This window comes from Brassica napus, chromosome C7 (assembly GCF_020379485.1).
Source record: "Brassica napus cultivar Da-Ae chromosome C7, Da-Ae, whole genome shotgun sequence".
NCBI lineage: Eukaryota > Viridiplantae > Streptophyta > Magnoliopsida > Brassicales > Brassicaceae > Brassica > Brassica napus.
This window is the reverse complement of record NC_063450.1, coordinates 18785319-18809943: the sequence shown is the minus strand read 5'-3', so window position 1 is coordinate 18809943 and position 24625 is coordinate 18785319. Positions and strand designations below refer to the sequence as shown.

General features: G+C 35.2%; 4 protein-coding genes and 1 long non-coding RNA gene across 6 annotated transcripts; 2 read left to right on the top strand and 3 right to left on the bottom strand.

The window, feature by feature from the left end:
* Positions 1-1719, top strand: LOC125589995. The gene is made up of 2 exons (XR_007326187.1): positions 1-1225; positions 1313-1719. It is a non-coding gene; the product is annotated as an uncharacterized LOC125589995 (long non-coding RNA).
* A 5432-nt stretch (positions 1720-7151) lies between these two features.
* LOC125590467 (glutathione S-transferase T3-like) lies at positions 7152-8064 on the bottom strand. Its single transcript, XM_048764041.1, has 2 exons — positions 7248-8064; positions 7152-7156 (listed from the first exon to the last, which is right to left on the bottom strand). The coding sequence occupies exons 1-2, from the start codon at positions 8062-8064 to the stop codon at positions 7152-7154; spliced, it is 822 nt and encodes a 273-aa protein (XP_048619998.1).
* Positions 8065-8485: 421 nt separating this feature from the next.
* On the bottom strand, positions 8486-12019 carry LOC106417997. Its single transcript, XM_048762776.1, has 2 exons — positions 9608-12019; positions 8486-9115 (listed from the first exon to the last, which is right to left on the bottom strand). The coding sequence occupies exon 2, from the start codon at positions 9102-9104 to the stop codon at positions 8544-8546; it is 561 nt and encodes a 186-aa protein (XP_048618733.1). The 5' UTR covers positions 9105-9115; positions 9608-12019; the 3' UTR covers positions 8486-8543.
* A 201-nt stretch (positions 12020-12220) lies between these two features.
* On the top strand, positions 12221-15812 carry LOC106418405 (long-chain-alcohol oxidase FAO3). Its single transcript, XM_013859106.3, has 3 exons — positions 12221-12493; positions 12761-13033; positions 13888-15812. Exons 1-3 carry the CDS (start codon positions 12287-12289, stop codon positions 15637-15639), a joined length of 2232 nt encoding a protein of 743 aa, XP_013714560.1. The 5' UTR covers positions 12221-12286; the 3' UTR covers positions 15640-15812.
* A 253-nt stretch (positions 15813-16065) lies between these two features.
* LOC106416636 (phosphate transporter PHO1-like) lies at positions 16066-22874 on the bottom strand. 2 transcript variants are annotated; one of them, XM_048762774.1, is made up of 15 exons: positions 22488-22874; positions 20430-20519; positions 19870-20095; positions 18914-19271; positions 18766-18814; positions 18569-18640; positions 18330-18459; positions 18038-18158; positions 17664-17913; positions 17478-17582; positions 17346-17390; positions 17093-17245; positions 16731-17009; positions 16499-16635; positions 16066-16413 (listed from the first exon to the last, which is right to left on the bottom strand). In XM_048762774.1, exons 1-15 carry the CDS (start codon positions 22734-22736, stop codon positions 16323-16325), a joined length of 2355 nt encoding a protein of 784 aa, XP_048618731.1. In that variant the 5' UTR covers positions 22737-22874; the 3' UTR covers positions 16066-16322. The 2 variants fall into 2 exon arrangements, with proteins under 2 accessions (XP_048618731.1, XP_048618732.1); XM_048762775.1 differs by having other exon boundaries at positions 18914-19262.
* Positions 22875-24625: the final 1751 nt, after the last annotated feature.

Sequence of the window (24625 nt, the reverse complement as noted above, 5' to 3'; positions counted from 1 at the left end):
AATAACGAATAGGTATTTTACTTTGGACCCAGATCCGAACCAAACTTGTATTTTCAAGTCAATTTTGGTTTGGTTTCTCGGGTGCGGATAATATGGCAGATCTAAAAATAGTTACATAAAAGTGTACATACAACAATCTTAAATAAAATAATTCATAAATTATATAGTGTTAAATACATTCGCTTTTCAATATAATAAGATTTTGTAACATAAATTTATAACAATTTCAAAATACTTATTCATATTCAACTTTGTTTATATTCAAAAAATCCGCGCTTCCGAAACACGGGTTAAAATATAGCAAGTGTTAATTTAATAATCCAATTTTCCTAATTTGATTATTATTATTATTGAAAAAAATTTGGTCTAAAATCTACTTCTCATAAATAAAACTATTAAACAAAAGAACATAATTTAATATATCGATTACCGGTATGAATCTTACTTTTAATATTAATTTAAAATTTATATCTAATTTAATAATTTCACATTTGTATAAAAATAGATATTAAAATTGTTAGGTATATATATGACCATCAACTAGTTCAAATTATTACATAAAGAAATTTTAGTACTTTACAATATTGAACATATAAGGAAATTTGTCTGTTAATTTGAGACATTCTCTATTTCACTATCATTTTCTAACGATTGAGATTTATCAAGATCCGAGAGATTAATCATCATTCTGTTATTTAGAACTTTTGTCATATGCTATGTTTGTAAAATGGGTCAATTTTATTTACTAGATCTTTTTTTGTAAATAAAAGTTAATAATTTCTGATTGTTTTTCAGAAAACATATAACTAATATGTGTGTGCCCAAATATATAGCTGATATGTTTAATTAGTCTTTTCTTAACCAAACTCTAAACTTGTATATTGAAATGAATTATCCTGATAGCTTGGTTGATAAGAGCCAATCCCTCTCTCTCTTGATAATTTCTCCGACCTCTCTCTAAGAGTCACAAAAACAAAGTTTCGTTTCCAGTGGCCGGTGGCTCTCTTGCTGCCGGTCACTAAATCTTTTTGTTTTTTGTCTGTAAACTATGTTCGATCGTCAGATCGATAGTCTGTCTTCCGATTAGCGGATCTAGGTTTTCCAGTTAGCGGATCTTTGAATTCCGATTAGCGGATTTCGCCCCTTCCGTCACCAAATCTCTATCCCATGCGACTGAGTTGGAGCTCTCCTCTTTTCCGATCACCCTCGATCTCCTTTTCTATGAGTATAATTCTTTCTCCTCTCTATATGTTCTTGGAGAAAGTTTCTCAAACGTAAAGAAAGATTGAGTTTTTGGATTTATCTTGATCAGCTACAGAGAGATTCAGTAAAATTGGCATCTTTTATGGAGATGGTCCAATATAGGGTCTGCTCAAAGTTGTTCAAGTCTTCCCAGAATTTACAATCGGTGTTCGCAAGGATCTTTGTCTCAAGAACATGGCTAATGGCGGAAGAGATAAACATGAGTACAGTTAATGGTGAATAAAGTTGGGAAAAGAAGATTGAAGCACTGTATTGGCTGGGTAATCTCGCCGGCGAAGATGGCTGAAGTCACCGGAGCTAGCTTTTCAAGATTGCATGTCTTTTTCTCAACACGTGTTTAAACTTTTGTTCTTGTCCATACACGTGGACTTTGGGGTTTGTACAGTTGTAACGCGTGTATGTTTAAAAGTTGTACTCTGATTATCGTGGGCTATAATGAAATGTTAAAGTTGACAAGAAAAAAAGCTTGGGCTTCGAATGGTAAAAGCAGTTCAAGTGGGACAGATCAAGCAGATCAAGCAGGACAAGTGCAGATCAAGTGGGACAAGTGCAGATAAAACGGATCGTGCAGGAGAGAAGCAGATCAAACCGATCAAATAATTTATTATAACTTATGAATGACAAAATCAGTTCAAAACTATAGATCATATATTAAAACAATAAAAATTACATCTAGATATCTAAACAAATATCTTAGATGTTATAGGATCGGCCGAAATGCCTGTAAATGTTTTATAAGATACTTATAGTTCTTTTATTTTTTTTAGGTGATCAAGATTTTCTTGAAAGAACCGGTAGGTTACACAAATATTGAACTTTTGGTTAAATTTACCACCGGGAAACTCTCTACCAGTGGGTGTAAGATATTTGAAACAGTAATTAGTCATGAAAATTATTTGATCGTACAACTCAATAAATACACGTTCTCGGTTAAAATTTCATTTAAAATTGTCTTCTCTCAATAGATTTACAAAATTTCAACCATTTACCTATATATTAACTATTTTAAAACATAAAAAAAATATTAACTACTTACCCTTATTGATATTTATGTAGGAAGATTTATATCTTCTTCTTTTGAAAATGTGTTTTGTCGGCGATTGAACGTCATGCTTATAATTTTAAAACAATACAAACATTATTAGTGTAAACTATATAGTTTGAGCTAATCATTATACATTATTTATAAAATCAGATAAATATAATTTAAAGTTAAGTGTTTGTAACAAAATTATTTATTATACAAAAAAACAGATCAACACTACCAAATGTTAGCGGATGAGATCTGCATGCAGATTTTCTGGTTTTTTCACAAAAAGACAAAAATATTGAATTGCATGCAGATCTTCCGCTTAAACTATTTTTGCAAACAGAAAAACGTGAATGGTGAATATATTATGGGAGAACTGCACTTGTTGCCCTTTCATTCACAACCTTGGTTGATAAGAAATGAACGAGTTTGACTCATAGCCTAGACTTGCCAACTGCTACCACGTTGGTTTTAACTCACACATGCCTGTCCAATAGAGTCGTCACATGTTTAGATAAATAAATCATAAGTTTTCGTATTCTGGGTCGAGTTTCATTTATGAGCAAAATAATAATCGTTGACAAAAAATAATAATAATCAAAATACGTGGTTCAGAACCCATGTTCAAAAACGCGACCGCGTAGCCGCATTTGCGGCCGCTAAAACGCTAAGCGGAGGTCAGCCGCTACGATTTTGACCAACTCGGCTTAACTAATCGGCACTTAAATAAGCTCCCGCACAATCATGTTATGCGCTTTAAATCGGATTAATAACCGACTATTTTGACTCAATTAACTTAAGCCCAGTCACAACGATGGGCTTTGGCTTAATTGAAGCCTGTGTAGTGTAACTCATTTTTTATTTATACTAGTTGAATTCCTTCGTCATTTGCACCATCTGAGTGCGATCAATTTCACGAACAGACACAAGCCTTCCTCAACCGCTTATTTGGTGTTCTTCCGGCGGTTTTAACCGCCGGATTCTCTTGTTTTCCTGTTCCTATGTTTTCTACACGCGCATCTTTGATGGTTTTGTGCCCATCTTTGTTGTCTAGGTTGAAATTCTTCACTCGACATCAAATCCTCCTTTCATTATTTTCGAATCATGGCGAGGCTGATCGGTTCGTATATCCGGTAGCGACATCTACACTGATTTTTCTCCTATTGTTATCGACTATGATCCACGTCAATGTTGGCGTTGTTGTTTTCTCCCCTTGGGAGTGTTCTTGTCCGACCTTTGGGTGCGGTTTTCTTATTACTCTCGAGTTATCGATTGAGAATCATTGGATTAAATTTGTAATCTGGTATTGGAAACCGCCATGGTCAAATAAGAGAAAGTGTATGTCGTGCATCATATGGATATTGAAGAGACGATTGGGACAATCATCTCCTGGACGTCTTGTCTATTCATGTGATAGGGTGATTGTCATGTTAATGATTCTGGAGAATCACCAAGTGGGAATTCTTCGGAGTTCTATAATGGTGGTGATCGATGAGTCATTGTCCACAAAAGTAAGGAGTCCAAAGATGTTTTTACAACAAAACAAATTGAAGATATGGCTTTATTGGGTTCAAAGCAAAAGAATTTCAATGCCATGGATAGTTACAACAAAGCATGTTATCTCCTGCAGCGGGAGTGTTTGGAAGGGATTGCGATGTAACAGATGGATCGCATCCAATGATCTTTATAGAGAAAAAATGCATTTACTCACAAAAATTGAGTGCCACAAGAAAGATCTTATAAGACCAAGAACGAAGCGGAAGAAAACTAGCGAGTCAGTCTGTCCTACGAATGCGTTAGGAAGCATCGTGTTACTGCTATCTCTGTTAAAAGTTTTTATTAACATGTTTTATGTAATTTATGATTCATGTAATATCTTACATTGATTTGATATCAATAAAGTTAAGATGTTAAAAAAAAAAAAGCGATGTGGGAGGTTTACAAAATTGACGTGTCTCTTTTTGGTTCTTTTATTTTTTATTATTGACGTGAGATGAGAGAATTTGACTGGGCTTTAAATGGGTTTTATGATAAAACATGTATTATACAAACTTTTTGTATTATTATGTATTAATGATGTATTATATTTATAAATCTATGATTTTTAGTATCAATGTTGTATCTTTCCTAAACATGTTTTGTAATTTTTTTTGTATTATATGTATAAAATGTAGTATTATACATACAATACCGTATAATACATACAAAAGTATAAAAAATTTCTCTCCGCGTATTCTCCGATTTTTTTCCGTTTTTTCAATAAATCGCTAGGCCCTTGTATGCCACACGCGTAGGGCCTAACGCAGTTTTCAAACATGGTTCAGAACTATAAAAATGAATTGACAAGTGGTTGTATGAAGGTCGAACGCGTGTCATATTTCATAATACGTGGTTCAGAATTATATTTATTGATCAGAGTTGTCTCAACATCGTCCGAAGTCTTAAACTCTTAACAATACCATTTCATCTATTAACTTCACTATAAGATTATTATAGTGATACATTCGTTTATGTGATCAGAGTTGTATCAACATCGCCCTGTTGATTGCAGGATAATAGCGAGAACGTCTTCAAACTGGCTTGTTGTGAAAATTCACAATAAATTGTTATCTGACTTATTATAACTTTAATCAACTAGTTTAATGGCAACTTGTGACATCTTTAATGGTTTCCAACCATATATCTGTCTCTAAGCATTCGTGCTAATTAATCTAAACACACATACAGGTTCTAGGTTCTAACCATTACTTTTTAAATAAGGTATCATTTCTTTATCACTAACCAAGCAGATACCCGGAAATCAGGGTATAAGAGCATCAACATCCCGAGGTCTTTAGGGCACCCGCAATGGTGTTACTCTTAATTGAGTCTTTAGCAATATAAAACTAATTTTTTTTTGAATAGGTAACTATCTTCGTACTTTTGTTATGTCCAATGGTGTACTTCAATTTGAAGTCCTTAGGAATAAAAAAATAATTTATTTTTTTTTAACTGAAAAATTTATTTTTATCTATTCCATGATTAAATAAAAAGATACAATATTTATTATTTTTCAATCACCAAATTTGTTCCAAATATTTTCAATTAAATCATTTTTCAATAGTTGATGTAAACGCTTATCGTGAACATCTTCCCGAATGCCGAGCATATTAGCGATATTTGTAAGCCTCTCGGTCTCGACCCGTGAACTTCTGGTGACGTCTCCGTCTTCAAATTCAGATATATCGTACCGAATGTATCCATCTCGTTCATTTTCAACAATCATATTGTGTAGTATGATACATGCTCTCATAATCTTGCCTATCTTTGCTTTGTCCAATGAAAGAGCGGGGTTTTTCACAATCGCAAATCGAGCTTGCAAAACTCCAAAAGCCCGTTCCACATCTTTTCGGGTTGCTTCTTGCATTCTAGCAAATAACTCTACTTTAGGACCTTGTGGGTGTGAGATCGATTGGATAAATGTTGACCATTTGGGATATATACCGTCTGTGAGGTAGTAAGCCAACTTATACATGTGTCTGTTGACCACGTACTCTAACCTGGGAGCTCGGCCTTGGAAAATGTCATCAAAAACAGAAGACCGATCGAGGGCATTAATATCGTTTAAGGTACCTGGAGGACAAAAAAAAGCGTGCCATATCCAAAGATCTTGTGAAGCCACATCCTCTAAGACAATTGTCGGTTTAGCTGATCCACATGCGTACTGCCCTTTCCAAGCGGTTGGGCAATTCTTCCACTCTCAATGCATACAGTCAATGCTTCCTACCATCCCAGGAAACCCGCGTTTCTCTCCAATATCGAGCAGTCGTTGAAGATCCTCTGGTGTGGGTCTTCGTAGATACTCATCTCCAAATAACTGTATTATTCCATCAGTGAAATGATGTAAACACGAAAGTGTCGTGCTTTCACCAAGTCGGAGATATTCGTCTACCGTGTCAGCCGCATCACCATAAGCAAGCAGACGAATAGCTGCCGTACATTTTTGTAGTGGAGAAAGGCCTAACCTGCCGGTTGCATCTCTTCTTTGTTGAAAGAATGGAACGTTCTCTGAGAGGCCATCGACAATACGCATAAATAATTCCTTATTCATGCGGAAACGGCGTCTGAATAATTGTGTAGAGAATGTAGAATCTTCGCTGAAGTAGTCATTCCATAAACGGTTGTGTCATGCTTCACGGTTTCGTTCTATATAAGCTCGTCTCCTTTGCTTATTGGTTTGGGACTGGACTATTTCATTGTATGTATCTTCGACGATTTCTTCGAAAATTTCTTCCAGTCTTTCTTCGACTTCATCGGATGAAGATGATGACATTTTTAGGTATCCCTCCTTGAAACCAAAAAAAGTTCCAAAATTCAGTAATTCAAGCTATATAGTTTCTATAACAGATTGGTAAAGGAGAAATGCTTGGATACATCGGATGAAGATGATGACATCTTTTCTATTAGGTTTTACAAGTTTTAGATTGGTTTCTATAAGGTTTACAAATTTTTTTCAAGCTATATAGTTTCTATAACAGATTGGTAAAGGAGAAATGCTTGTGTTACCTAATAAGTGAAGCAGCTTGTGTTACCTCAAATCTGATTACAACTTGTTGCAAGTTCGAGTAGTAGGAAAATATTACAACACCTTGGTAGCAAAATATTACAACACCTTCGAGTAGTAGCAACCGCAAATGAAAGGAAAGAAGAACTATTTGAGAGTAAACAAACGAGATAGGTAGCAATAAAAACGATCCTCCAGCCGTGAACTTTTATAGAACATAGAGTGATACAGTAGAACCCGTGAGTTGGCTCACATGAAGCTAGACAACAAAACACCTTTTTCTTGCAGCACCCGTGCCTTCACATGTCCTACTGCTCAACCTGAAACAACAGAAAAAGGCAACATTTATAAGCACTAAACAATACAAACAAACGAGATGAGATAAACTAAACAAACGAGTAACAAAACTACCCAACATCTCAGACATAAGTTTGAGTTTAAGAGATGTTTTCATCTCAGTGAGTGGCTCTTTTTTGCCAAGTAAACGTTCAAGCAGTTTCTGTTTAGAGAGTTTTTCTTTCACTGCCATGATGGACTGAATCTGTGACAACCCCTCTTCTTTACCACTCTTCTTCCTCTTAGAAGCAGCTTTAGCAGCCTTGACGCCCACGGGTCTAGCCTCTGGTTCTCCCACTTCGTCTTCTGTATCAACCTCCAGTACTTGTTTGCGCTTCTCCTTACCACCGTGATTAGACAGATAGGTTGAGCACCATTTCTGGTCGTGCCTAAGCTCCCTCCATCCATGTTCCAGACTGAACTTGTAACCGTGATCATTGTAGAAGTAGTCTAGTGCAGCTTTCATCACATCATCATCATTTTGACCACTTCTCTGCTCCCTCAGAGCCGCATCATAGCACCCAACGAACTTGGAGATTTTCTCGTTAATCCTAGCCCACCTCTGCTTGCACTGACCAAGCTCTCTAGGTTTTGTCCCAACGAGGTGAGGACTTGCGTTGTAGTAGGCAACAATCCTCTTCCAGAACTGTCCAGATTTCTGCTCATTGCTCACCACCGCATCCTTACTGGTGTTAAGCCAAGCACCAATAAGTATTTTATCCTCCTCCAGAGACCATTTCCTCCTCTCCTTCCCACCAGACTCGATAACAGGCTCGACAACAGGCTCCTCAGAACCTTGGCTACCGAACCAAAAAGGTTCAGGTGAATCAAGGTCAACTGAAGATTGAGATTGAGTAAACAGTAGATTAACATAACTAGTGTTCTTATCCATGGTTAGAGAAGTGTTGTGTGTCACTCTCACAATAATACATATCCTTAAGTAGGCGCACTTCAAGTAAAAAACATTTAAGTCAATGAAAACCGAGCAGTTAGGAAGGTAGAAAGCAAACTAGTTGCATTAAACACCTATCAAATCAGAATAAAACCGAGTTCATAACGTTCTAGAACATTTAAAACAATCACATCTGAGGCGGTAGGAAGTGGAAAGCAAAACAACAAGCATTTAAACGCAAATACTTTCAAAGAAAATAGACTCTCAAATTTTTTTTTTTTAGTTTTAGATTTTAATTTTTCAATTTTTTACACTACTATACGTTTTATGTAATACAAAGCAATAGTCATACACAACTATAACTAGGAAATAGTAGTATCGTACCTTATTATACGGACACTCTCGAGGTTTTAGACACTCGCTTTTACTTCTTTGAAGCTCTTCCTGTAACAACATGAGATCAAACAGTCACAATTTTTTTAACAAAAATGCATAAAGACCAACCCAAAAGCACAAGAGAGTAACTTACCAGACATATACATGACCGCCAAACCTAAAAAAACTACTGCAGAGACCACTAGACAAACTTCCATTGCAAAGGCATTTGTAATAAGCCCCAATTTCTTCTTAGATAACTCACAAACAGTCTTTTGTAGCTTTACCAGCTTCTGCTCACACTCAAAACCTTGATCCTTAAGCTGCCTAAGTTGTGTCTGAAACTCACGCATCTCCTCCGTAATAGGCACGTCCCACCATTTCCAAATGTGGCAGTCCCCATCACCGACATTTGGGCAGGTGAAGTACCTTCTGCCTGGATCTTTAGCCGTGGAAGATATTGCAACAACAGGGTCACCATCACAGTAGCATATCCTCAGGATTCCTTCGTCACACTCGGGTTGAGGTTGGTACTGAAGCGGCTCAGCAATATGGTAGTTACTCTCAGCTTCATCCCCGTACAGTTCAGCTTCAGCTTGAATAAGTGAGGTTATGTCGTACTCATCTGATGAAGAAGGCTGGCTGTATGAATAATCTTGTCCCATTCTTCGTAAACCTGAAATAAATCATGTAACCGAAATCAATTGAAACAAGCATTGAATGAACATATAATCTACATGACTTAAGTACATTCAACTTCTTTGAAACCAATAAGTACAAAACGCTAACAACAAGTGCTAAAATGGGATTGAAAACCAAAATCGTTATCAAAGCCTAACTACAAACGACCTTAAACCCCAAATCGAGTGAAATTTTTTTTTTGAAATCCCAATATCGTTATCAAACCCGGTCGATTGAAAACACAAAAACCCAACCGATTGAGAGGAAAACAACATCGAACGTAATCAAACCCTAACTACAAACGACCTTTAACCCCAAATCGACTGGAAAAAAATTTCTTTGAAACCCTAATTTCAAAAAAAAAATTGAATCCCCAAAATAGTTATCAAACCCGTCGATTGAAAACACAAAACCAAACCGATTGAGAGGAAAACAACATCGAACCTTATCCTAATCCATAAATCTGCAAGAGAATCGGAAGATTTACCTTGGTCTCGGGACGGATCGAAATTGCCACAAATCGCTTTTCGTCGAGAGCTATTTTTTTTCTCCGCTTCGGTCGCAAATGTTTTAATTTTTTTTTGATAGAGCAAAGACGAAAACCGACCGGACCACTCAGGTTATGACACGTCGCTAAGGATCAAGTCCGTTTAATCCTTAGTTACGGACTAATCCTTCCCTTTATCGGCTCGTATATTATTTTAATAATGCCACGGACTCGCTAAGGATCACGCACGGACCCCGTTGCGGATGGTCTTAGAGAGTTTTTTGACAAAATGTAGGTCCCACTGACGCGTGGATCTCACAAAAATTTTAAAAACCACTTCCAGAAATCACCAAATAAGGATCGGTAATTGGGGAGGTTTTGGCACTGTTTGCGGGTCCCACTGACACGTGGCGTCCCGCGATTGGCTTATTTTTAATTTTTTTTTTTTAAGAAAACAAAAAAAAAAGAAAGAAAAAAAAACAAAAACCTAAGGATCGCTTATGCGATAATCATGGTCTAAGGAAATATTCTAACCAAACCCTTTGACTATTATTAGTAAAGAATCATACTCAGGTAACAGGAAACCATTTACAAATCTAGAGTTTTCTTTCGGAATTGGATGCTTCGATGGGCATTTGATGACTTGTTTGTTGGGGGTTGCATGACCACGATTGACTACAAGAAATGTAAACTCTGACGTGGAGACAACTGATTGGCCATACTGATTCCCACATTATGTTGATCCAACTTACAACAAGATTACCAAGGATGGCCCATCCACTTCTCTGAAGATGAAGACAAGATGGATAGAAACTCCCCACTTGAATAATTATTCATCGCATTTTGGCCTAATCGATGTTATGCGGATTAGCAACTCATAAAAGCTTGTTTATTGGATTTATTTGCTTATTTTGTTGTTTCTAATACTGTTATTAATTGATCTAAATATATATCGTACACTAAGTATAGTTATGATCTAATCAAAGCCTTGTCCAATGAAAATTGAGTGATCTTAATTGTATGTCCTACACAATTATCTATGATTTGTTATCACAAAACGCCCCCCAATCTACCTCCGGGTTGTCGGTGCTCAAATAGCAAATTGGGAATAAGATGCTATTTCTATATTTATGCATCGAATTTATGAAACCATAGAGACATAATCTTCTATAAGAATGATCCATAGCATATTTTTTTGCTAACAAGTATGTACAATTATTTATTTGCTTAGTATGCAAATTTAGATTAAGTAGTTACTTCTTGTTTTTTTGTTTGCAATTAGCGACATTTACTCTTCTGAGACAAATATGTTACAAATGGCACAATCTTTTTTTTTTTAGTGTAATGGCACAATCTTTTTCCATTACTTTTGTGGTATACATTAATTTTAAAGATCTCCAAGCAAATATGGACTCGTATATAAACGCAGAATCGTATGCAATCGAGAAATCATATCCATGTTGGAAACTTATACACGTATATATATATTAAACATTAACCAATATAAAAACTTCAATGCTTCAGTTATGGTTGTAACATTAACTCACGAGTTAGAAATTTTGGCCACAAAGTCTCAAATTGTTGTTTAGAGAGTGTCTCACGTGAACTATCTTCGTGGCTCCGAGAGAACATCACTAACCATTTTCTTCTTCTTCTGGGTTTTCTTCCTCTAACGTGCGTTTATCAACCTTTTTGGTCATTTATTTACCTTTTTCTTCAGTTTCCCGTTGTTTTCACATGTCACTTCCTCGAAAAATGACCTTTGCCACATCCTCGGTCCTCCATAGTTACGTAGCTGCATCCTAATCGATGTATTTTGCAGTCGTAATAAGTGACTGTAGGGACAATTTAAAATAAAAATGTGTTTAAAAAAAAAGGGACAATTTAAAATATATCCATCATCTTAAACTTTAGATAACAAAATGTAGCTCCTTTTCTCAAATAGCAAAATTTAGTTTTGTAAACAAAACACCAGAAATCTTAAACAAATAGGCCTTTTATGTGTTTACAGCAACATTAACAAAATAGTCTGTATTTTTAAAATCAGTGAATTGATCCAACACTAATTAAGCCATATATATCTTGCATTATATAAGTTAAATTATTAATTTGAAATTTAGAATAATCATAAAATCTAAACTTCAATGTTTAAAACTAAATCTTAAATCCAAAATCTTGTAATTCCTAATTTAATAAAACAATAGTCCATTCTTTAGCTTTTAATTATTTTCTAATTGTCCCTAGAACACTAAAGAAAGATAACTAAAACTATATGATACCTATATAATTTGGCATACAACTACAACATGAATAAAAACATTGGTAGATATGCATCATCATATTCCAAAAATTAAAATCTGGCCCAGTTTTGTAAAACAGGAATAATGATCGAAATAATCAATACGACAAATTGTCGTGCTAGGAAAATAAATATACTATTTACAATAGGACAAATAAATAATCGTGAAAAATATTTATTTTTTATTCTCAGTTTCGCATTATTTGCATTTGAAAAAAATCGGGGGTTATCTTGCAATTTTGCATTGTTTGTTTCTTACTTTTGCAGACAGCTGTATCTACATATATATATATATATATATATATATGTGGAGCTTCTTCCTCTTAGAAACTCAAGTATCTTCTCACAGATTTTACACAATTTAAGGGAATTAGAAGGTGATGGGTAACCACACAGACGCTAGAAACTTTGGCCAACGAGAAATCACGGCGGCAGAGATGGAGTCTCTAGCCAGCTTCTGCGAAGCCGTTTTGCCTCCAGTGCCGCATCCTGAAGAACTTCTCGGCGAAGATGATCACCACCCGAACAAAGAGGCTCTCCGGTCATTTTACACAACTTGCGGGTCTCAGACTCCCGTCGCTCGCCAGGTACATGCACTTTCTCTGTTTATTGATCAAAATGGTCAAAGTTTTGGTTTTTAATACTAAAACGTAGGCTAATTCAATCGCATTTTAACATATAATGAGAAATATATGTATATTATTTAGATAATATTATTGCGTTATAAAAATATTTTCCATATTTTTAAACAAACAGTAAACAAGGAAGATTCAGCTTCGTTTTCGTCTGGTTTCATTTATAGAGAAGTCAAAGTATTTTGTGTAAAAGTCGAAGGCTTTGGTTGTTGGATGCAGACCATTGACTTGATCATTAAACGAGGGACGATGGAAGCTTACCTTGCAGCGAGACTAGTCTTGTTCCTGCTTGCTACTCGGCTTGGGACGTTACTCATTTGTGGAACAGAGTGTTTGGTCTCGAGCTGGCCTTTTGTCGAGAAATTCAGCGAACTCTCGTTGGAGAAGAGGGAAAGAGTACTTCAGAAACAATTCAGAAACTGGTTCTTGACTCCTATTAGAGCTGCCTTCGTCTACATTAAAGTTGCCTTCCTCTTCTGTTTCTTCTCTCGGGTATGTCTCATATCCTCTGTTTTTTTCACTACATGATTTGTCCGAGTCACAAAGATCACTTGTATTTAAAAGCTAAAATATACTCCTATTAGAGCTGCCTTCGTCTACATTAAAGTTGATACTTGTGTTCGGAGCCGGTCTAAGGGATAGTGGAGACTGAAACATTCTGATGAAACATTAGCTTTGGCTTCTAAATTTTAAAAGCTAATAATATACACATGTATTATGATTCTAAATTCTAAAGTGAAAAAAAAAAATTATTTAAATTTACCTTAAAATGGTTATGGTCCTTCAAATTCAGGACGGACCTGGTCACTTGTGTTCAATTTGGATTTAACCAATCTGAAGTCCCATCAAGATAAACAAGAAGTTCCAAAAAATCTGAAAACATTCTACCTAAACCTAACCAAACGGATATATATGAGGCTATGAGCTTATCTTTTACTTTTACACATTGTCTATATACACATAATCCAAAAAACCTAGAAACTAATCCTCACCAAACTGATATATACAGATTATCTTCACTTTGGTTACTATACATCAAACAAAAGAACCTAAATATCAGGAAAACTTTATTAAAAATCTTTATATTTCCATATAATTTTACTGTATTGCTATAGCTACTTACATGGCCGGATCTGGGGACAGCAGCCGAATGAAACATTGGCCTCTGCCCCCAAAATTTCTAGAGGTTTTTTGCATAGGTTTAAACCTCCAAACATTGACTCTGGCTCCCAAATTTTTTAGAGTTCTTAAGAAATGTTTCAAGCCCCCAAATTCTCAGATCCGGGCCCTGGCTGCTTATATAAAAATCTTCAAGATTTACTGAACTTGCCGTTGCTTTTGTGTAGGTTAGTTCAAATGGCGAGAACCCTGCATGGGAAGCTATAGGTTATCGGGTAAACCTCGATGAGAACAAACCTTCTGAAACTCAAAAAGAAAGACCTCTCGAGAAAGGGGTGGTGGAGACCATGAAAGAAACAGAACAAACTCTTCTGGAGTCACTTACTCAAAAGGGCCTAGAATCAGACACAGACCACGATGCCATCAGGATCAAATGCGACGCTGTGGTGGTCGGATCCGGTTCAGGAGGAGGCGTAGCAGCTTCTGTGCTAGCAAAAGCCGGTCTGAAAGTGGTTGTCATGGAGAAAGGAAGCTACTGTACAGAGTCAGACTATCCTCCTTTCGAAGGTCATGGCATGGAAAAACTATATGAGAACGGAGGGATCCTCCCAAGCATCGATGGATGTCTCATGATCTTGGCTGGTGCAACTGTAGGAGGTGGATCTGCTGTGAACTGGTCTGCGTGTATCAAAACGCCGAAGTCAGTTCTTCAAGAATGGTCTGAAGATCACAAGATACCTCTCTTTGGCACCAAAGAATACGTTTCGGCTATGGACTTAATGTGGAAGAGGATGGGTGTCACGGAGACTTGTGAAAAAGAGGGCTTTCAGAACCAGGTTCTGAGAAAAGGCTGCGAGAATCTCGGTATCAATGTCCAAAACGTCGCACGTAACTCCTCGGAGAAGCATTACTGCGGGTCTTGCGGGTATGGATGCAGACAGGGAGAGAAGAAAGGAAGCGACAGGACGTGGCTTGTCGACGCTGTGAGTCACGGAGCTGTGGTTTTAACTGGATGTAAAGCGGAGAGGTTCATACTCGAAAATAACGGTAATAAGAACAGAGGAGGCAAGAAGATGAAATGCTTGGGCGTGTTGGCTAAATCCTTAAACGGAAACATAGCCAAGAAGATCAAGATCGAAGCTAAAGTGACGGTTTCCGCGGCTGGTTCTCTTCTAACACCTCCGTTGATGATCTCTAGCGGGTTGAGAAACAGACATATCGGTAAGAACCTTCACTTACATCCTGTCCTAATGGCGTGGGGTTTCTTTCCGGACAAGGAATCTTCTAGTTTCAAGGGGAAATCCTACGAAGGCGGGATCATAACATCAATGAGCAAAGTGTTGTCAGAAGATTCAGAAGTTAGAGCCATCATAGAGACGCCAGCGCTAGGACCAGCCTCATTCTCGGTGCTATGTCCTTGGACCTCAGGGGTCGACATGAAGAAGAGAATGTCAAGATACTCAAGAACCGCGAATCTCATAACGATTGTTAGAGATCGCGGGTCAGGAGAGGTGAAAACCGAAGGCAGGATAAGCTACGTTGTGGATAAAACCGATAAAGAGAATCTCAGAGCAGGGCTTAGACAGTCGTTGAGGATACTTATTGCAGCTGGAGCAGAGGAAGTGGGAACTCACAGAAGCGACGGGCAGAAACTGGTATGCAAAGGCGTTGATGAGAAGTCGATAGAGGAGTTTTTGGACTCGGTGAGTGCAGAGGAAGGGCCAAAGGCGATGACGGAGAAATGGGGTGTGTATAGCTCAGCTCATCAGATGGGAAGCTGCAGAATAGGTGAAGATGAGAAAGAAGGTGCGTTAGATTTGAATGGAGAGAGTTGGGAAGCTGAGAGGCTGTTTGTGTGCGATGGAAGTGTGTTGCCCAGTGCTGTTGGTGTTAATCCTATGATTACTATTATGTCTACTGCTTATTGTATCTCTACAAGAATTGTAAAGTCCATGACCACCAGAGGCTTATCTCATTGAAGGAAGTGTGGTCTCAGTTTACTAGTGTATCATACCTGCATTAAAATATTCATGCAAGTCTACTATTATTTTCTTATAGTGGTAAGTTAATATTACACACTTAATAGTGAAATTAATGTATAACCAACAATTATTGTTTGGTACTTGTGGTGAATTTTTTTTTTATTGGTCAAGGCTATAAGCTAAGTATTGAGTCTAATCTACTGATTTTTTAAAAGTGACATTAAAACATGAATTTCTCCCTTTTTAGCTGTTTTTTTGTTGTATTTTAGCAAATTTCCCAATAAACAAACAATAGATTGGGTGATAAAGTGTTATGTAGTGACATTTTCTTTTTGGTTAGTGGTTAAACTTTCGCCTAAAGCAAGATTTAAAGTTGAGTTTCTTGAGCAAATAGAAGCATCATTCTTTATTTGAAAAGAAAAATTGAACTTAAAAACAGAAAATCGATATATGAAGTGGGAAGTTAAATTATCTTTGTTCATTTTACACTTAGGAAAGTTCTACCAACAATCAAGAATCCATTAGTCCCCAGTTCTTTAAGGATAAAATGGTTACGCATTTCCGGAGTTCCCCCAAAAGATTTCTCCAATATGGTTACATTCAATGCAAAAGCCGAAATGCTTTCCTGTATATCCTGGAACCATGGTTCATGACTAGACCCTCCAATGTATTATCTTTGTTTAATCGTCCGAGTCCATGTCACGGAACGGCAACGGTACGGTCTTCACTGCCCTAAAGTGGCCTACATTGTTCAAATGCTCATTCTCCACTCTGTAAGGTAAACACATTTTATTGTTAATAACATTTAAAATCAAGTTTAACAGACAAATGTTCAAAACCTAGGTGAAGTTTTTACCTGTAAAAGTTCCAATGGCCTCGGCGAATGACTTCGAGGGATGCCAATAAGAAATCTAACAAATGAGACTGGACATGATTGACCCTGAATCTTACTATTGTTTCGATCCAAGCAACTCGCAATACCAAATTCACCGCCTGAACAAAATACCAAAAATAAACATCGCTTATCACCATTTAGTACAATATCTTAACTTGTGAAAGACGTTTAAATATTATGTAATTTGACTTACAATGGAGAAATAGTAGAAGTTCTTGTTCTTGAGAACAAGATCGTCCCTTAGCCATGGATTTTTGGATTTAGGGTTTAAAAGACCCCAATCCTTGACAAAGTCCCAGTATAACTGGTAAAGCGTGGCCACCACCGAGCTTACAAGCACGGCGATCAACCACAAGTTGGTGCTTTCTCTTGCATAGGTTATGCGGACTCCGGCTGCAACCATTGCTGAAACGTATTTCCCCATGTTGACTAAGTGGTCAGTGTTTGATTCGTCCCACCATCTCCTTATGCACTGTAAATTATATGTCAATACTGTGAACTGAAAAGTTTGGAAGGGCTTTGATTTAAAAGAACGAAAAACCTAAGTGAGCTTACTTGCATGGCACGCCAGAAGTAAGGTGAGAAAGAGATTAAATAAGCAAGTTCTCTGTAGATTCTTCCGTTTTTGCAGGTGTTGTATTCGTGTGTTCGAAAGCTTTGAGCCATGAAGTAACACGCAGTTGACTCTAAATGTCTCAGCAAAGGAATCTGAATTGAACATAAATAAGTCAGAGAACACGATTAGTGGGTAAATTATCAACTCATTTCTGTTTAATCCCCACTAATTGAAGTTGAATCAGTTGATTACCTGGCTAGTAAGTTGATCAGCCATGAAAAAGTCAACCATCAAAACCTGTTTCGTACAAAAACCCATTTTTAAAAATCAAGTTCCTGTGGATTTCTTGTGGTGGAAGTAACCAAGACATCTCCAGTTATATACCTTGTAGAAAGGTGAGCAAACGATGTTCCGTAATATTCGAATGAAGCAGAATCTTGTTGGCCGATAAAATGCGTCGAAGGGGCATATCAACACACAAATGAATATCTGTCATACACCCAAAAAATTAGCGATTGGGGTTGAAACATGTTTATATGCTAATTAAGTAACGTAACTAATTGATTTTACCAGGAGGAGGACGCCAGGAATTGTATCGACTTGGTTGGCCGAGAAACCGGCGGCACGGAGGATGAGATGGATGACCATAGCACCCACGACTGCGGTCATAAACGTTGTTCCCATGAGAAACGCATCTCGGTAACGCAACGCTGTGGTTGGTGAGAACTCGAATATAAACGTGTAGTTTATCCTCGTGCTCTTCCACATAAACAGATTGCATCCGTACATGAACATGTGCAGACTCAGCAACGCAAAAACACTGCGTTACAAAAAAATAAAATATCAAATTATCAAAATAGTAACACAATTTTCTAATTATTGAGTTATTTAGTAGATACATCAGGTGTTCTTTAATTAACCATATAAAAGTATAAATAAAATACCTGAAAACAGGATAAACAGTCTCCATATATGAAACTTGAGCACCAGACGTGAATATTCCAGAAAGATGGGCTAGTATTATGTAAATACTAAACAGTGAGACAAAGCAACCTGTGAATAATCCTGCAACAAAGAACACAGTTTCACTTTGTTACACAATTCATGGTGGAATGTTTTTTTGGGTTTATTCATGTTGGAACATTATATATAAAACATAAATAATAAAAGGGGTAAAAACAAAGAGAAAATTCAGAATAGTAAAATTATGTTCAAAAAGAAAATTCAGAATAGTACCAACAAAGAAAGTGACCATGTGAGAATCTTTCTGCTGGTGGGGTCTCAAGAATTTCATGGCCTTTTTCCTGTCACTGTTTGCGAAGTGCTTTGTGAATATGGACTCCACTTCGTCCATGAGTCTTACCACCTTATGTTTATTTTAATCAAAACCACCAATTATGTTTAGTCGTTTTATAAAGTGGTTTACTATGACATTAAAATATGTATAGTCCTTTTATTTCGCTCATATACAATACCTTATCAGAGCTGGTAAATTGCGATCTCTTTACGACTTTAAGATAACTTGATGATGCTTGCTGACCAGAAACCTGTTGGTCCATAAACTAATGTTCATTATTAAGCACTAAATCTTCTTTTTATTCAAACAATTTTAGTTGATCATCGTAACTAGTCAACTAACGAGTAAAACTTGTCTATAAATATATGCTTTTACCTTGTCGAATTTCTTCAATATTTTTGTAAAAGCTATCATGTTCAATGAACTGCGAAAATATAATATATCAAAGCAAGAATTAGAAATTACATGATCACGACATAAAATACACTAAAATGGTAAGATATTGAATTGGTAATGAATATACCTGTAAGTCTTCAACAAGCCAAGACCTCTGTAGAGCTCAACAAAGGCTTTACGTATCATCTTCTCTGCGCATTGAATCTTCTTCCGGGTGATGAAATCCCCTCCGCCGCTTCTCGGGTTGTTAACAAGCTCCTCCCAGAGAACCGATGTGGCCGTTGCGATGGATCTTGCACCGCCACCGTCAGCTCCGGCCACGGCGTCTGGAATGTCGACACGGAGAGACATTTTGGGTTTGCCTCCTTTTGTTTTGGTCCTCGTTGCAGAGTTTATGAAATTCACACCGTTCCTCTCCAATGCCTCTATGATTTCGTCAGTTCTTGATGTTTCACTTTGTGTCTCACTTAATTCTCCTGGAGACCCTAAAAAGAAAACACGTAAAAAATAAAGCATTTACATGTTTTGTTACCTAACAACAAAAGATACAAGCTCTAATTAAAGAGAAGAGGAGTAGTTTTTATTTGTCAATCTTTTCACGCAGAGATCATCTTTTGTCGGTCCATTCTTATTTTCTTACAAGCAATTTTTCTCTTTGTTAGTATAGAGTCGATTTGTGTTCTCATGTTCTATGTTCTTGTCGGCCATTGAATATGCGTCGACATAAAAGCTTAAAACTAGTATTAAAAATCTTTCATTATTTTTGCCGCTTCGAGTTTTGCATTCCCCACACAAGATTTATAAGTTATACCAAACGTTGTCATTTCAATAGCCAATATTTATATCCTGTGTGAAAAATCATACGAAAATATATATTTTGGTTTAGGACATTAAATAAACCTGGTTTTCTTTTTACTAGCCGCACTACGTAAATCGGCCTTTAGGACATGCATTTTTGTGGTTTCTAATTGGTACAGCATAACTCAGATAATATAAATGGCAGCCTTTAAGAGTCTATGTCAACATGAGTAATTAACTAAATACCCTCAATCTGACCTAACTTGTGTTAAAAAGAAGACTGACCTGCAGAGAAATCAGAGTTTCGCGCAGAAGAATCTAAGGAGCGATGTGAATTTGAACCAGAAAGGTTTCTCTTCTTCCGATCACTTAGGATCTGTTTGAGTTCTGCAAGAATGTCTAACTGTTTCTTGAGAATATCTCCTCTTCCTACAAATTCTGTCTCTTTGGACTTGTGAAACTGATTCACTTTGTTTAGCTCTTCATCCAATCTTGCGAAGAAGAATTTAACCTGAAGTATAACAAAAAGCAGTCAGACACTTAAATAAAATAATTAATTATATTTTAATCGTAATAAAAGCTAAAAAGTAGTTTTAATTTGACTATCTTCATTAGGATGCAGAAAGTGGCTGTTATGCAATTTAGACTAGTAATAAAGCACACTATTTATGAGATATATAGGCCATTTATTTATGGGTGATGCTTTTCCAAAGTAGTACAGTATGAAATAAGAATCCTTAATACTTACTCTTTTGTCAAAAAAAAAAAAAGAATCCTTAATATTAATACGAACAACTATATATATGTATTTTTTTTTTGCAAACATAAATATATGTAATTACTACCTCGTCTTCTTCGGAAAACAACTGAACAAGCTCAGTTTGGTAAATTTCCTCGACATCATCCCCATTTTCTGAGCTTTTTCTTCTCCTCACCTGTTAATCCGCGAAAACAACATAATACTATTAAGTTTCATGTAGTTTAACCCAACAAACCATGTAAATATCATATTTGTATATTTTTTTTTTCTTATACGTGTCATTGCATTGAATTGAATGTTTTATGAGGGTGGTGACTTGTGAGTTTGTTATGTCTTTATATATTTTTTCGTCACGATGGTTTCGTGAGATATCACAATCTTCACAACCGTTTTTCGCTTCCTTGTTTCGCGAGACTATGAAGAAAAACCCATCTTGTTTTAGAATTAGCGGTCACAAGTTCTAAGATACGGGGTGTGATTGGTAAGAGGTGTGATTTTATTTTTTGGCTGTAGAAATATTGCCATAACTTTTTTTGGTTTTGGTTCTAGATTTTTAATTTTCAAAAGTCTTTAAATTTGGGCCGTAGAAATTTGTCTCTACAGAGCAATTGGTAAATGCTGTAGCTTTAAAATTTTTGCTGTAGAAAAAAATCTGTAGATTTTTTGTTGTGGCTTTAAATTTTATTGCTGTAGAATTTTATGGAAAGCACTAAGAAATTGCTTTGGATATTTGGCTCTGCAGAGCACTTATACAGCTGTAGGTTATTTCAAGAGCTGTGGTTTCAAAAAAAAATTTAAAGCTTGATTTCTCTGAATTTGGTGCTGTAGAAATAAATAGGGCCGTGGACAACAACTACAACAACTACCAATCACCCCATAAATTTTAAGAAGTGTTGTAGACTAAAAAAAAGCTGCGAGCTTTAAAAAAAATATAAATCAAGATTGGTGTAGATTTAGAGATGTGAGTATAATTGTAGCCGTGGAAAACTACAGCAATAGTTAATCACACCCGTAGAGTAACAAAGTCTAATACGCAATTATTTTCCGCAAAAATATATGCATCGAAAATTTAAGAGTTAGTTAATTTATAACCCGTTTTTCTAAGTTTAGGAAACAATTGAAAAGATATATGGTCTCAATCATGTGTTTAATGATAGTTTTACTAATAAGACAAACAAATATATGTAAATTTTACGTATTAGTACACACACAAAACTTTAGAAAGATTTCCCGATTTGCGCTACACGACTTAACATATTGATTTTTTACTCAATCATATCAAATATGTACTATTTACATATCTCACTCAAATAACTTAAAAAAAGAGAAAAAAACAAAAATAGCACTAAATCAAGTTTTTGTTCCCAAACTAGCACTTAAGATCAAAAATCACAAAAATAGCACTTAATGTTTTATCAAAAGCCACAAATTTAGGGTTTAGAGTTAAAGGGTGGAGTTTAGAATTTAGAATTTAGGGTTTAGGGTTTAGAGTTTAGGGTTTAGAGTTTAGGGTTGAGAAATGAGGTTTTGGGATAAGATTTCAAATTTAAAAAAATAAAAAAATTAAAATTTTCGAAAGATATAATGCTATTTTGGTCATTTTAGTTTTTGAGTGCTATTTTTGTGATATAAACTTAGAAAGGGGCTATTTTGGAGATTTTACCCTTTAAAAAATGTCAAAAGCAATTCTTAAAAAATAAGAAGTGAAAATCAGATTTTTTTTTAATGCGCAGTCTGTAGACAAAGCAGAACCAACCGGTAATTCTGATGCGTAAACAAAGACGAGAAAAGAATAGGAATGGAAAATACAAAGACGTATGCACACACAAACTCCATACAATCATAAGACAAAAAATGATGCTTAAATAATATAAATCAATACGTTTACGTTCTCTCAATAATCGTATTCCAGATTTTCTAAGCTAAAGATATGAGTTAAGTAAACACAACTAATCTATTATCTATTCCCACAAAATCCAAGTCATACCGTTTCAATAAAGTATAATAATCTTCTCAGTAATGTGCATTTATACATGATTCCGATTACTTAATAGTATAATTAATCATTCCAACAGACAGGAGGATCAAGCATGTTTTTCTCAAGAGAATTAAAGTAGAGCATTGATTAAAAATAATTAATTACCTCAAGAATCTCTGGTGTTTCTGAGGAGGAAAACAGTTTATCCGAGAAGGTCCTTGCCAAGTTGCGAACCGGCTGGAACAGATATAGACCACAATAAGGATGATGAGCAATGGGGTAAAGAGAAGCCGGTTTTGGTTTACGAGAGATTTTGATTTTCTTGATTTGTTTTTTTAGTAGACAATAATTAACAAAGGCCTCTTTCCACTCCGGTATGAGTTGAGCTTCTAACTCCTTGGAGAACTTCACCATCCTCTTTGCATATAATGACTTCCCTTTTGATTAAAGATATGTTAATCTTGTGACTCGGAAGAAATCAAAACGTGAAGAAGGAGAAAGAAAGAAAGAGAGAGAGTGGTTTAATGTGTAAGAGAGGCATTAAGAGGGAAAGATGATTGTTTGTATATATAGAGGGAAAGAGAGATATAGACGTGTAGAGAAAATGAATTGAGTTTTCTCTTTTTGGTTTTGGCACTAATTTACCTAATGGAGATGTATCTTTTTCACACACATGGTTTGCAGCTACGAGCCGATTTAACTTTTTATGCGATTTGTTAAAGAGATTAAAATAATGTAAAGGGGAAAAATGGAAATGTAAATATTTTTTTAATTAAATTGCTTGGCCCTTATTGCGAGCTTAATTACACTCACTTGTATATATAGATTTGAATATAACGCACTCAACACTCAATAGTATTAAGGAATTATAAAGGTGTGAGTAGTGCAGCTCGTCACTAACCCCACACACAAATACACACTTCTATTGCATTCGAACATGATCATACTTAAATTTATCTTGCACACATTCTTCTCGAAAATAATATTTAAATACATTAGACATATGAATCTCTCCCTCTATAATATGATCCATAATGTAATATTACGGGTAACAAGTAGCTTTTTATATGAATTGTAACACATTAACCTAGCGGCTGTGTTCCAATAGTGTTGTTTTGTTAATCGAGTACCAAACGATTAGCACTACCAACCTTACATAACAATTATAAATGTTTCAAGATTAGTTTATAGTTTTGACTGAACAAAATTTCATTTCTATTCAAATATATAAATACTAGGATAAGACCTGCGCAAGGCGCAGAATAAATTTATATAAAAATTATTTAAAAAATATTATACAGAAAAAATTTATATTCTTGATTGAATTAATATTTTGGTCTTTAAACAATTTTTTTTTAACTTTTTGTTAATTACATAATTTGTTTACTAATGAGCTGATCCCATTTTTTAAAAAACATTAGGCTAAAAAATCACTTACCGCATAAGAACCTAACGTTTAGGTCGAAAAATCTTGGGTTTATTTGATTACAATGAAACTATGTCAGCTTGGTATTATATCATGATTTAGTAATTTAAAAAATAATTATGGTTATGAGAAGTTTACGTTTACGTGCCAATCCTATCTATCTTCAATATTTTTCTTTTTTTTCATTTTGGTTATTATTCGATATAAATATTAATTTTGAAGTTTATTCTCATTTCGTTTGTTTGTTTTGATATGAGATTTAGAAAATATTTATGATTTAAAATAATTAAAGAGATATATACTTAGGTTAAAATCTGCACCTTTTGCCGAATAAACATTTTATATTTATTATTTATTTTATGTTTTTCTGCATATTATGAAATAATAAAATAATAAGTATATATATTAAATAACTAAGAAATCAGTTACTATTATGTAATAAATTGGCGTGTGCATATAAATCAAACTATTACTCTTGTTTATTCGCAAACATTTTAGGGTAAATAAATCAAAACAATCAACCTTATCTATTGTATATGATATATAACTAAATTTAAATGATATTAACATATATATATAGTACACTTTTAATATGGATATTTATTAAATGAAGTTTCTACACATATGATTTAATGATTATTTACATATTTGTGTAACAAAAGTTTACACCAACGATTTTTTTTTTAATGTGGAATAATTTCAATAATTTATAATCATTTAAAAAACAATGAAGATTTCAAAATTAAAATATTACCTTTTCAATATATGTTCAATGAAAATATCAAAATATAAGTATACACTTCCATACGATGTACAATTTAATTTAAACGATATAAAAATATATATATATATAACATAAAAACCTATAAAAATAAAA

What these genes read in the sequence shown, in the direction of transcription:
- LOC125590467 (XM_048764041.1), bottom strand. Translation starts at nt 8,064, where the DNA reads ATGGATAAGAACACTAGTTATGTTAATCTACTGTTTACTCAATCTCAA.
- LOC106417997 (XM_048762776.1), bottom strand. Translation starts at nt 9,104, where the DNA reads ATGGGACAAGATTATTCATACAGCCAGCCTTCTTCATCAGATGAGTAC.
- LOC106418405 (XM_013859106.3), top strand. Translation starts at nt 12,287, where the DNA reads ATGGGTAACCACACAGACGCTAGAAACTTTGGCCAACGAGAAATCACG. An exon ending in AGACTCCCGTCGCTCGCCAG is followed by an intron (nt 12,494 to 12,760) that starts GTACATGCACTT and finishes TGTTGGATGCAG; the next exon opens with ACCATTGACTTGATCATTAA. An exon ending in TCTTCTGTTTCTTCTCTCGG is followed by an intron (nt 13,034 to 13,887) that starts GTATGTCTCATA and finishes GCTTTTGTGTAG; the next exon opens with GTTAGTTCAAATGGCGAGAA.
- LOC106416636 (XM_048762774.1), bottom strand. Translation starts at nt 22,736, where the DNA reads ATGGTGAAGTTCTCCAAGGAGTTAGAAGCTCAACTCATACCGGAGTGG. An exon ending in GGCTTGTTGAAGACTTACAG is followed by an intron (nt 18,815 to 18,913) that starts GTATATTCATTA and finishes ATATTTTCGCAG; the next exon opens with TTCATTGAACATGATAGCTT. An exon ending in CATGGTCACTTTCTTTGTTG is followed by an intron (nt 18,159 to 18,329) that starts GTACTATTCTGA and finishes TCTTTGTTGCAG; the next exon opens with GATTATTCACAGGTTGCTTT.